General features: G+C 41.3%; 1 protein-coding gene across 5 annotated transcripts in view; it reads left to right on the plus strand.

The window, feature by feature from the left end:
- The window catches only part of ZMYM5 (zinc finger MYM-type containing 5), a 43,310-nt gene that overhangs the window by 5,142 nt on the left and 24,189 nt on the right, over positions 1-13,979 (plus strand). For all 5 annotated transcript variants that reach the window (XM_063619022.1, XM_063619021.1, XM_055244060.2 and 2 more), the window contains exons 2-3: positions 6,389-6,887; positions 7,128-7,221. In XM_063619022.1, the coding sequence (XP_063475092.1) occupies positions 6,399-6,887; positions 7,128-7,221 (583 nt within the window). In that variant the 5' untranslated portion in view covers positions 6,389-6,398. The remainder of the gene's footprint in view (positions 1-6,388; positions 6,888-7,127; positions 7,222-13,979) is intronic.

Consider the following 13,979-nt stretch of genomic DNA (forward strand, 5'->3'; position numbering starts at 1 on the left):
CAACCTCATTTTTTAGCATCTGCCCATTCTGTTCCAGGGATACGTGGTGCTACAGATTTCTGAGCCTACAGTGGAAATCAGAATGTTTCTTGGCATTTTATTCACTGTTTTAGACTCTGGCTATCTCAGGTTGGCAGTTAGTTAACCATTCATCCATCTGTTCTTTGGCTTATAAAATCATATTGCTTTTGTTTCTTATTCTTCCTTTCCTTGTGGTAGTCCTCGTTAGGGGAGTTTTAGAAGAGAACAAAGTTAGTTGTATGTGATCAATTGGCCATCTTTTTTTTTTTTTTTTTTTTTAAACAGCGTCTCTCAGTCTGTCACCCAGGCTGGAGTGCAGTGGCCCATCTTAGCTCACTGTAACCTCTATGTCCCAGGCTCAAACAATCTGCCTGCCTCAGTTTCCCAAGTAGCTGGGACCACAACCATGTGCCACTATGCCTGGCTAATTTTTGTATTTTTTGTAGAGACAAGGTTTCACCATGTTGCCCAGGCTGGTCTTGAACTCCTGGACTCAAGCGATCCACCTGCCTAGGCCTCCCAAAGCACTGGGATTACAGGGGCATTATACTGCGCCTGGCCCAGTTTACTGTCTTAATCCCTGCTGGTCTACTGATTGCTAGGCAGAGTTGTTTCTTCTGTTTGTTTTTTGTCTTTTTTTTTTTTTTTTTTTTTTTTTTTTTTTTTTTTTTTTTAATTTTTAGAGACGGGTCTAAGTCTATTGCCCAGACTTTAGTGCTGTGGTGTGGTCATAGCTCACTGCAGCCCTGAACTCCTGGGCTCAAGTGATTCTCCTGCCTCAGTCTCCCAAGTAGCTGGAGACTACAGGCGTGCACCACCATGCCCAGCTAATTATTTTATTTTATTATATTTATTTTTTATTTTTGAGACAGGGTCTTGCTGTGTTGCCCAGGCTGGAGTACAGTGGTGTGATCATGGCTCACTGCAACTTTGACCCCTCAGTCAAAGTTGATCCTTCCACCTCAGCCTCCCAAGTAGCGGGGACTACAGGCATATGCCACCATGTTGGGCTGATTTTTAAATTTTTGTAGAGAGGGGTCTCTCTACATTGCCCAGGCTGGTCTTGAACTCCTGGACTCAAGCTATCCTCCCATCTTATTCAGCCTCCCAAAGTGCTGAGATTATAGGCGTGAGCCACTGTACCTGGCCTTTATTTTTTTGTAGAGGTGAGTTCTCAGTTTGTTGCCCAAGTTGGTCTTGAACTCCTGGCCTCAAGTGATCCTCATGCCTTGGCCTCCCTAAGTGTTAGGATTATAGGTGTGAGGCACCAGGCCCAATTTAGATAGTAATTTTGTACCTAGTTCCTGCAGTAATTCTCTTGCTATTTGTGGTGGTAGTTCAGTTGACTCTTCTTTTTTCTGATCTCGTTACTTTTGTGAGTACCTTCAGAATCATGGTACACCTTTATATCTGATTTTAAATAGGAGTGCTTATATACTCAACTGTGAAGTGTCTCTGAAAGTAGTCTACAAGAAGAGCTAAATAGGTCAAAGTACATTTATTCATTTCTTTGTTTTATGTTAACCCTTGTCTTTACGCCTAAATATCCTGTTAAATTTACATTGTTTCCCATTCTCTAGAGATAGTTTACATTTAAGCATTTTGCTAGTGTTATAAGTTGTGTATGAATAAGATACCACAAGAAGACTAGTTAAATGTTTAAAATTAGACAGTTGCTGAAATCCCAGGATGTAGCGATGTAGCATAGTATTTGCCTAAATACCTTTTTATTGGAAGAGATTTCTTGTTTTTGAGACAAAGTCTCATTTTGTTACCCAGGTTGGAGTGCAGTGGCATGATCTCAACTCACTGCAACTTCTACCTCCCGGGTTCAAGCGATTCTCTTGCCTCGGTCTCCTGAGTGGCTGGGACTCCAGGCGCATGCCACCACGCCTGACTAAATTTTCTTTTTTTTTTTCTTCTGAGACAGAGTTTCGCCCTTGTTGCCCAGGCTGGAGTTTAATGGCGTGATCTCAGGTCACCTCAACCTCTGCCTCCCGGGTTCTAGCGATTCTCCTCCCTCCGCCTCCTGAGTAGCTGGGATTACAGGCATGCATCACCAAGCCTGGCTAGTTTTGTATTTTTAGTAGAGGTGGGGTTTCTCCATGATGGTCAGGCTGGTCTCGAACTCCCGACCTCAGGTGATCCACCTGCCTCGGCCTCCCAAAGTGCTGGGATTACAGACATGAGCCACTGGGCCCGGTCATAATTTGATATTTTTTGCACTCTCTGATATGGACCAGGCCATATGCCAGGGATTTGCATGTCCACTCACCTCATTAAAAAGCTTAAAGCTATATGTTATCCTCGTTCACAGTTTAGAAAACTAAAACTCAATGAGGTGACATAATTTGCCCACTGCCACATAGCTAATTGGCTATACAGCATCTTTTTCTCTGTTTTTAGACAATATTGTAGAAATATTCAAAATTTTCTTATGGTCTTGTGTTTATAGAATTAAAGTTTTTGATGGTTAACTTATAAACACAATGGCTTTTAGTAGTTTTTTGTTGTTGTTATTTGTTTGTTTTTTGTTTTTGAGACGGAATCTCGCTCTGTCTCCCAGGCTGGAGTGTGCAGTGGCGCCATCTCCGTTCATTGCAAGCTCCGCCTCCCGGGTTCACACCATTCTCCTGCCTCAGCCTCCCGGGTAGCTGGGACTACAGGTGCCCACCACCACACCTGGCTAATTTTTTTTTTTTTGTATTTTTTTAGTAGAGATGGGTTTTCACCATGTTAGCCAGGATGGTCTGGATCTCCTGACCTCATGATCCACCCACCTTAGCCTCCCACAGTGCTGGGATTACAGGCATGAGCCACCGCACCTGGCCTTTAGTAGTGTGTTCACTTATTTATAATCTGGGATTTAAGCATAGGTGATGCTTAATCTTTTTTTAAAGGTAGATGACTGCAGTGAACTGAGTATAAAGAGTATGCTGTGTATTATTTTCTGTGAGAAAAGTAAAATAGAACCTAGCAGACAAAAGAAGATACTGTGGGCCGGGCATGGTGGCTCATGCCTGTAATCCCAGCACTTTGAGAGGCCCAGGCGGGCGGATCACAATGTCAGGAGATTGAGATCATCCTGGCTAACACGGTGAAACCCTGTCTCTACTAAAAATACAAAAAATTAGCCAGGTGTGGTGACGGGCACCTGTAGTCCCAGCTACTCCGGAGGCTGAGGCAGGAGAATGGCGTGAACCTGGGAGGCGGAGCTTGCAGTGAGCTTAGATCGTGCCACTGCACTCCATCCAGCCTGGATGACAGAGCGAGACTCCATCTTAAAAAAAAAAGAAGATACCGTGGAGTCAGTTATAACTCTTTTCCAGAAATTATTTTCCTTTTTTATCATTGTTTTAAAAAATTTTTAGTAGAAATGGAATCTCACCATGTTGCCCAGGCTGGTCTCAAACTCCTGGGCTCAAGCATTTCTCCCACTTGGCCCCCAAAAGTGCTGGGATTAGCAGGCATGAGCCAACATTCCTGGCCCCCAATCTTTTTCATTTCTTTTACAAACCTTATTTTAAACTGGTTCCTTAAATTTGTTATTTCTTTATCTTTGAAACAGCCTTATTTAAATGTTAATTTTGTTATTGCAATGAGTTGGCTCATCTTAATAAAAGATAAGTAATTTTTAACAATTGCTTTCCACATTCATTGCATATAATATAGTGGCTAAGAAATAGGTTTTAGAGTCAGATTTCTTGGATTTGAATCCTGACTACCTTTTTCAGCAATGGTGAGTTAGGCAGGTTACATATCTCCTGGCTCTTAATTTCCTAATTGGCAAAATGGGAAAAATAATAGTTCCTTCTTCACTTAAGTAAACATTAACTGAGTTAATATATATAATAGCATAACACATATTAAGAATAAATGTTACCTATTTCATGACTATATGGATTATAGATTACATTGGGAATTTTTTTTTTTTTTTGAGACAGAGTCTTGTTCTGTTGCCCAGGCTAGAGTGCAATGGCACAGTCTCGGCTCACTGTAACCTCCTCTGCCTCCTGGGTTCACGCGATTCTCTTGCCTCAGACTCCTGAGTAGCTGGGATTACAGGCACCTGCCACCACGACTGACTAATTTTTGTATTTTTAGTAGAGGTGGGGTTTCACCACGTTGGCCAGGCTGATCTCAAACTCCTGACCTCAAGTGATCTGCCCACCTCAGCCTCCCAAAGTACTGGGATTACAGGTGTGAGCCACCACGCCCAGCTGGGAAATTTTTAGAGTAAAAATGTTAGCATATTTTGGCCGGGCGCAGTGGCTTGCGCCTCTTATCCCAGCACTTTGGGAGGCTGAGGTGGGCGGATCATGAGGTCAAGAGATCAAGACTATCCTGGCCAACATGGTGAAACCCCATATCTACTAAAAATACAAAAATTAGCTGGGCGTGGTGGCTCACGCCTGTAGTCCCAGCTACTTGGGAGGCTGAGGCAGAAGAATCTCTGGAACCCGGGAGGCGGAGGTTGCAGTGAGCCCAGGTCGCACCACTGCACTCCAGCCTGGCGACAGAGCGAGACTCTGTCTCCAAAAAAAAAAGCGTGTTTCAATATGAGATGTTTAAAATAAAATGGAGTGATGACTGCTTTATGAAGTGTGTTTTCTTAATCATTCAACACCTGTAAAATTCCCACCCCTTTCGCTCTCAATTTTCTACTCAGAAAATTGAGGCCAGAGGCCAGGCCTGGTAGCTCACACCTATAATCCCAGCACTTTGGGAGGCTGAGGCAGGCTGAGCTCAGAAGTTTGAGACCAGCCTGGGCAACATGGCGAAACCCTGTCACTAGCAAAAATACAAAAAATTAGCCAGGCATGCTACTCAGGAAGCTAAGGCGGGGGGATCACTTGATCCTGGGAGGTGGGGGTTGCATTGAGCTGAAATGACGTCACTGTACCTGGGTGACAGAGTGAGACCCCGTCTCACAAAAGAAAAAAAAAAAACTGAGGCCAGAGCTGTTGTGGTGGCTCATTCCTGTAATCCCAGCACTTTGAAAGGCCTAGATGGGAGAATCACTTGAGCTCAGGGGTTCAAGACCAGCCTGGGCAACATAGTGAGACCTCACATCTACTAAAAGAAAAAAAAAAAAAATTGAAAATTGAGGCCAGCATGTATAATCCCATGTATTGTTTCTGCATACTTACATAACATTCCAATCACACTTTTGCCTTCTTTCAGTTGAGATAGAGGTGATTCTTATACATGATCAATTTCATTACCATCTGTGCACGTGTCCTTATCTCATCTGCTTAAGAGCCACCCGTGTTTCATTAGTTACTCACTTCCAGATTTTTCAACTATTGTCTCTCTGCTAGATTCTTTCCTTCGTCATAGCTTAGTGCATAGTAAGTATACAAAATGTTGAGTGTTAACAAGTTAAGAATTTGGGGCTAGGCCAAGTACCATGGCTCATGCCTGTAATCCCAGCACTTTGGGGAGCCAAGGCAGGAGGATTGCTTGAGGCCAGGAGTTTGAGATGAGCCCGGGCAATGTAGTGAGACCTCCTCTCTCCAAGAAATTTATGGAACATTAGCATTAGCTGGTCTGTGATGGCAAGAGCCTGTAGTCCTACCTACTTGGGAGGCTAAGGTGGGAGGATTGTTTGAACCCAGGCATTTAAGGCTGCAGTGAGCCAGGATGGCACAACTGCACTCCAGCCTGGACAACAGAGTGAGACCCTCTCTCAAAAGAAAAAGAATTTGGGGCCTAGCATTAGAGCCCTGAGTTTAAGTCTTACTCCCAGTGTTATCTGGAACAATTTAGTTAGCTTCCCTAAGCCTCAATTTCTTGAACTGTAAGAGTAAATTATACCTACAATCATGGAGTTTTGATAATTTTACTTTCTGTAAAAAGCCCATTGCATAATATCTGGCGTAAATGGACTTAATGCTTTCTGTACAAGGACAAAAAAGATGCATAAAGATAATTACATAATTATTTTGGAAGAAGAGATTTTGGAAAGAAAACAATGGCAGGAGACACTTGGGAAATAGGGCCATATCATAAATGCTGTAGTAGATAAAAGCATATGGAATATAAGTGATTATATTAGGACCCTAAGTTATTGGTATTTAATTTAATTATTTTGTTACTATTTTGTAATTCAAAGGAAGGCATTTTTTCACTCTAAAGAGTGACTGAAGTGAGTACTATAAATTGATTAGAATTTTTTAAAGGACTACCAAAATTATATAATTAATTTCCATCAAACTCTGAAGTAAACATTAGTTAACAGTAGAGGAAAAACAGAATGGATATCAGGGATCACAAAAAATCATTTGAAAAATTTACTTCTGCTATTTTATTGTAGTAAAATGCAAAAACCACAACATACTAGAACTTTTTTTTTCTGTCTCTACAGGTTCATTGGCATGGATAAATGTTCAGTGGGAGGATTAGAACTGACTGAACAGACTTCTGCTTTATTAGGGAATATGGCCATGGCAACTAGTCTCATGGACATAGGGGATTCATTTGGTCATCCAGCTTGTCCTTTAGTCAGTAGATCTAGGAACTCACCAGCGGAAGATGATGATGATGATGATGTTGTGTTTATTGAATCTATACAACCTCCTTCAATTTCTGCTCCAGCAATAGCTGATCAAAGAAACTTCATATTTGCATCATCAAAAAATGAAAAGCCACAAGGAAATTATTCTGTAATTCCTCCTCCTTCAAGATATTTGGCGTCTCAGAAAGGAAATATAAGTGAGACAATTGTTATTGATGATGAAGAGGACATAGAAACAAATGGAGGAGCAGAGAAAAATTCTTCCTGTTTTATTGAATGGGGACTTCCTGGAACTAAAAGCAAAACCAAAGATTTGGATTTCTCCACTTCCCGTCTTTCAAGAAGTAAGGTAAATGCAGGAATGGGTAATAGTGGTATCACTACAGAATTGACTCTGAAATACGTTATTACTAATGTTACAACCTTAGAAACAGGTATAAGCTCTGTGAATGCTGGGCAAGATGTGAACATAATGATTACATATAAAACATCACTATAGAATACCAACTTGGGAGATGTCGCTAAAGGACTTCAGTCAAGTAATTTTGGTGTTAATATACAAACGTACACCCCATCTTTAACTCCACAGACCAAGACTGGAGTAAGACCTTTTAACCCTGGTAGAATGAATGTGGCAGGAGACTTATTTCAGAATGGAGAATTTGCAACTCATCATAGTCCTGGTAAGCAGTAAGTGATATTATTTCTACCTCAAGTAAATAAACCTCTGGCTGTTCTTTTTAGTGCTCATATCTATTTTATTCACATTCTGTGACTTCGTTTTTTGTTTGTTTGTTTGTTTGTTTTTGGAGACTGAGTTTCACTCTTGTCACCCAGGCTGGCTGGAGTACAATGGCGCGATCTCAGCTCATTGCAACCTCCGCCTCCCAGGTTCAAGCGATTCTTTTTTTCCTGCCTGAGCCTCCTGAGTAGCTGGGATTACAGGCGCCTGCCACCACACTCAGCTAGTTTTTGTGTTTTTAGTAGAGACGGGGTTTCACATGTTGGCCAAGCTGGTCTCGAACTCCTAACCTTAAGTGATCCACCTTTCTTGGCTTCCCAAAGTGCTGGAATTACAGGCATGAGCCACCACTCCCAGCCTTTGACTTTCATATTAAGATAGAATATTTTACTTAATAAAACTATACGGTCTACTTGGTCTCTGAAATTTTGAGATTTTAATCTATTTTATCCAGTATGATTTACATCTAAAATATTTTAATTGAAATACTTTACCTTCTTTAGCCTTCTTTCTTTATATAAAAATCAAAGGATAAAGATACAGTGAAATGAAAGAACAAAGTAATATATAATGATTGGGTTTTATTTTATTTATAATTATTTAAAATTTCAATTTTTGCTTAAGCTTTTAATTTTAGGCTGTTTTTATCCCTGATTTTAGTTTTTATTTATTTATTTGAGACAGAGTTTCACTCTTTTTGCCCAGGCTGGAGTGCAATGGCGCCATCTTGGCTCACTACAGCCCCTGCCTCCCGGGTTCAACTGATTCTCCTGCCTCAGCCTCCCAGGTAGCTGGGATTACAGGCGCGCCCGTCTCCACGCCCAGTTAATTTTGTCTTTTTAGTAGAGACAGGGTTTCTCCATGTTGGCCAGGCTGGTCTCAAACTCCTAACCTCAGGCGATCTGCCCACCTCAGCCTCCCCAAGTGCTGGGATTACAGGTGTGAGCCACTGCGCCTGGCCTGATTATAGTTTTTAAATCGGCGTTTTATTAGTCGTTTAATTCTGAAAGTTGGAAAACTTTCTTGCCTTTAAATTAAGGAACTATATTTTTAGAACTCATATGGATAGTCCTATTCTGATATAATTAAAATATAACAAGTTATTTTTTTAAATAGCAATGCCTTTTTGTTGCTTTTTTTTTTTTTTTTTTGAGACGGAGTCTCGCTCTGTTGCCCAGGCTGGAGTGCAGTGGCGCAATCTCGGCTCACTGCAAGCTCCGCCTCCCGGGTTCACGCCATTCTCCTGCCTCAGCCTCTCCGAGTAGCTGGGACTACAGGCGCCCGCCACCACGCCCGGCTAATTTTTTGTATTTTTAGTAGAGACGGGGTTTCACCGTGGTCTCGATCTCCTGACCTCGTGATCCGCCCGCCTCAGCCTCCCAAAGTGCTGGGATTACAAGCGTGAGCCACCGCGCCCGGCCTGTTGCTTTTATGTGACTTGTGAGGGGTTTGGAGGAGAGTTGGTATTTTTTTTTTTTTGACCATTTTAGTGTTTATAGCCTGTTGAATTTTAGGAAAGGACTGAAAAGTAACGAGAACCTGAGAACCTAATCATGTTGTTGCTTTCAGGAAAATAGTGCTTTTTCCCTTTTTCTTTTTTTGAGACAGAGTCTGTCGGTCACACAGGTTGGAATGCAGTGGCATGATCTCGGCTCACTGCAACCTCTGCCTCCTGGGTTCAAGTGATCCTCGGGCCTCAGCCTTCCGAGTAGCTGGGATTGCAGGCATGTGCCATCACGCCCAGCTGATTTTTTGTATTTTTAGTAGAGATGGGATTTCACTATGTTGGCCAGGCTGGTCTCAAAACTCCTGACCTCAAGTGATTCACCCACCTCAGCCTCCCAAAGTGCTGGGATTACAGGCCTGAGCCACCGCGCCCGGCCAACTTTTTTCCTTATTTTAAAAATTAATCTTATCTTCTGGTTACGAAGTACTATGTGATTATTATACAATATTTAGAAAAAAATCATAGAAATCAGAAAATATGTCTCCTTACCCCAGTAACTAGAAATAATGTGAACACTATGAAGATTTTGATTTGTTTGCTTTCACTCTTTGGTTTTTAAAAATATAATTTAGAGCACTTTTTATATTGTTTTGTATCCTGCTGATTTAGTTAATCTAAATGCTAATATTTTATGTCATTATAAAAATATAGGCTGGGTGCAGTGGCACACCCCTGTAATGTCATCGCTTTGTGAGGCCAAGGAAGAAGGATCACTTGAGGCCAGGAGTTTGAACCCAGCCTCAGTAACGTAGCAAAGACCTCATCTCTATAAAAAGTAAAAAAAAATTAGCCAGGTGCCATGACGTGCACCTGTAAACTCAGCGCTTAAGGGGGCTGCGATGAGTCACTTGAGACCTGGAGTTTGGGGTCACATTGTGCTTTAATCCTACCGCTGCACTCCAGCCTAGGCAATAGAGTGGGACTCTGTCTCTAAAAATATGTATATATAAGTTTTAGTAACCACAAAATATTTGTCTGAAGTACTCATTCCCCTACGTATTTTTTTCATCATTTACATGCTTTTTCATTGTTTTGAAGCTACAATAAATATGTATGTTTACATTTTTTATTTTTTCCATAGGGTACTTATTTTTTTTGGTCTGAGATTCACTCTTAAAATGAAAACCCCAGAGGTTTCTTTTATTTCTATTATTAGATATATTAAAAATTAAAGCTTTAGCCAGGTATAGTGGCATGCACCTGTAGTCCCAGCTATTCAAGAGGCTGAGGTGGGGCTGGGCATGGTGGCTCACACCTGTAATCCTGGCACTTTGGGAGGCCAAGGCAGGTGGATCACTTGAAGTCGGGATTTTGAGACCAGCCTGGCCAACATGGTGAAACCCTATCTCTACTAAAAAAATTAAAAAGTAGACAGGCATGGTGGCATGTACCTGTAGTCCCAGTTACTCAGGAGGCTGAGGCAGGAAAATCACTTGAAACTGGGAGGCAGAGGTTGCAGTGAGCCCAGATCACTCCACTGCACTCCATCCTGGGCAACAAAGTGAGACTTGTCTCAAAAGAAAACAAAGAGGCTGAGGTGGGAGGGTCACCTGAGCCCAGGAGTTTGAGTACAGTCTGGGCATCATAGCAAGACCTAATGTCTTTAAAAAATAATAATAATGGATGGACATAGTAGCTCACATCTGTAATTCCAGCACTTTTCGTAGGCTGAGGCAGGAGGATCACTTGAGCCGAGGAGTTTGAGGCTACAGTGAGCTATGATCACAACACTGCACTCCCAACCTGGGTAACAGAGTGAGACCTGGTCTCAAAAAATAATAATTACCCGGATGTGGTGGCTCTCACCTGTAATCCCAGCACTTTCAGAGTCCAAGGCTGCCGGATCACCTGAGGTCACGAGTTCAAGACCAGCCTGGCCAACATGGTGAAACCCCGTCTCTTCCAAAAATACAAAAAAACAAAAAAAAAAATTAGCTGGATATGGTGGCATGCTCCTGTAGTCATAGCTACTTGGGAGGCTGAGGCATGAGAATTGCTTGATCTTAGGATGCTGAGGTTGCAGTGAGCTGAGATCATGCCACTGCATTCCAGCCTGGGCGACAGAAATTTTTTTGTCTCAAAAAATAAGATAAAATCTTAAGAAAAATTAAAACTAGGCCGGGCGCAGTGGCTCACGCCTGTAATCCCAGCACTTTGGGAGGCTGAGGTGGGCGGATCATGAGGTCAGGAGATGGAGACCATTCTGGCTAACACAGTGAAACCCCATCTCTACTAAAAATACAAAAGAAAAAAAAATTAGCCGGGCGTGGTGGCAGGTGCCTGTAGTCCCACCTACTCGGGAGGCTGAGGCAGGAGAATGACCTGAACCCCGGAGGTGGAGGTTGCAGTGAGCCAAGATCACATGACTGCACTCCAGCATGGGCAACAGAGCGAGACTCCGTCTGGCAGAAAAAAAAAAAAAGAAAAAAGTTAAAACTATTCATTTCACAATAATTACCCATTATATAACATAAATAACATTTGTAATGAAAAATAACTATTTTCAAAGAAATTTAGTGAAAAGTAACATTGTCCTACATTTTTGCAAATCTCTTTAAAATCTGGCTTAATAGAAGACAGGTATATCTAGCTTCTCATATGTATTTCTGTACTGAGTCTGTTGCAGTATTTTGTTTTGCTTGAAGTATAAGAAGAAAATCTGGCCTCACATAGATAGGTGGTTGGAGAAGGGAGGACTATTTTCAATGTCTTTTTAGATGTGGATAGTTTTCTTTTGATGCAGCACCAAAACTTGACAATTAGTAGTTTTAGAAGTTGTTACAATGTGGGATTTGCAACCATGTAATTAAGTTTTCATCACCAGGTGCAGTGGCTCATGCCTGTAATCCCAGCACTTTTTGAGGCCAAGGCAGGCGGATCACTTGAGGCTGGGAGTTCGAGACCAGCCTGGCCAACATGACAAAACCCCATCTCTACTAAAAATGCCAAAAACTAGCTGGGCATGGTTGTGTATGCCTGTAGTCCTAGTTACTGGGGCGGTTGAGGCACAAGAATCACTTGAACCTGAGAGGCCTAGGTTGCAGTGAGTTGAGATCATGCCATTGCACTCCAGCCTGGGCAGCAGAGCAAGGCTGTCTCAAAAAATTTTTTTCATACTGTTTATTTTTAGTTTTTTTATGTGTCAGCATCCCACTCTATTTCCCAGACTAGAGTGCAGTGGCATGATCATAGCTCACTGCAGCCTCAAACATCTGGGCTCAAGTTATCCTCCCACCTCAGCTTCCTGAGTAGCTGAGACTACACATGCCATAACACCCTGCTAGTTTTTTTTTTTTTTTCTTTAAAAAAAAAAGGGGGGGGGACTGTATTTGGTACAGACTGGTCTATTAGTTTAAAATCTATTGATTTTGAATGGATTTTTAACCTTTGTATTAATAACATTGTGCATTGGTTATTTGGAAAATATTGGTTCACTCAGATCCTAAATGTTGACACTTTAGGAAGCTGTCAAGTTCATGGTGGTGGATACAGGCTTCCAAAAATTGGCCTTTTTTTTTTTTTGGACAGTGACACAGCCCTCAGGAGGTCCTGAGAACATATGCCCCAAGTTTTCAAAAATTCTGATTTTTCACTTGAAAGCTCATATTTTCTCATCAGCAACAAATACTCTCAGTTTTCTTGAAGTGGTGGACTCTTTTAAGTTATTTTTAAGAAAATGTCTCCAGTAGTCATAGTTTGTCATTTTTTCAAGTGAAAATGGTATTCCGTGAAAAATGGCTAGTTCAGCTTATAGTCCAGCAACTGTGCAAGCACTTTTCTGCTTTTCAATAAGATAACCTTTGTACTTTGGTATGAAACAAATGCTTTATGCATACTACCCAGTTTGTCATACAGAAAATTAAGATGTCAAAAGCTAAAATTTAGTGAAATTATTAATAACATTTACTGTTTCACCAAAGACATCTGTAGTAAAAATGATTTTTGTCCCTGGTTCCTGGAAGAGAGACTCTAAATCCTTAAAATTTCCAAGTATCTTTGCTATATTCATAAGCTCCTTGGATTATACCTGAATTTACGCTAAGAGATGAGATGACTCACAGTGGGGTCTAGACACCGGAAAGATGAACTATAGGATTGAAACTTGGGTCTTTGAGCCAGCCCAAAGTCTGAGAGAGGAGGGGATCTGGAGCTAAGTTCAGTCATATGGCCAATGAGTCATGCCTACGTAATGAAACCCAAATAAAACTACTATAGATTTTGAAGCTAGTGCAGCCTTTTGGTTGGTGAACACATCAATGTGCCAGGCAGGTGATGCTACTAGCTGGCCCAGAAATTCTGCATTTGGGACCCTCCCAGACCTTGCCTTATGAGCTTCTTCATTTGGCTGTTTCTAATTTGTATCCTTTGTTTAAAAAAAAACAAACAACTGTAAATGTAAATATAGAGCTTTTTCTGAGTTCTGTGAGTCTTTCTAACAAATTATCCAACCTTGGGAACCCCTCCCAGATTTGTGGCCAGTTGATTAGAAGTGCAGCTGGTATCTGAAGTGAGGGCAGTCTTGTTGAGAACCAGGCCTTTAAACGGTCTGATGCTAATTCTGAGTACATTAGCATCAGAATTGTTTTCCATATATACCAGTTGGTGTTAGGATAACATTCGTAAGTGAAGGTGACCAAATGCATACTAGTGAAAACTGCTAGTACGGTTTAGTTCCATTGCCAGAGGTTTTGCATTTCCATCATTAATGCAAATGCCACGTAGTACAAAAAGCAATAAATCTTGGTATTACTATGGAAATAGTTTGACTTCACACATTCCCTTTTGTTTATTTTTCTAATACAAGGCTGAATACAAGTAGACTATAAAACCTTGTTCTGTTCTTGACCTCAGGGAAGCATTGGACATATCATTATATTGTTAGATCATATTAAATATAATTATCTGTTAATGTTTATATGTCATTTAGTAGTTTGTTATTTGGGGTAGTTTCTACTGTTGGCAGTTACAAACTGTTTCTCATAAACATCTCTAAGTTTGGCACCCTCATTTTCTTGAAAAGTTTTTAGAAGTAGATTTGCATTCAAGATGTCAACATATTTTTAAAGCATGTGATGGTTAATACAAAATGCCCCCTACCACCAAATTGTGTTACTTTTCTTGCAGCATAAGAGTTTCAGTGGGGTGTGATGGCTCACGCCTATAATCCCAGCACTTTGGGAGGCCGAAGCAGG

This window comes from Symphalangus syndactylus, chromosome 15 (genome assembly GCF_028878055.3).
Source record: "Symphalangus syndactylus isolate Jambi chromosome 15, NHGRI_mSymSyn1-v2.1_pri, whole genome shotgun sequence".
NCBI classification, from domain to species: domain Eukaryota; kingdom Metazoa; phylum Chordata; class Mammalia; order Primates; family Hylobatidae; genus Symphalangus; species Symphalangus syndactylus.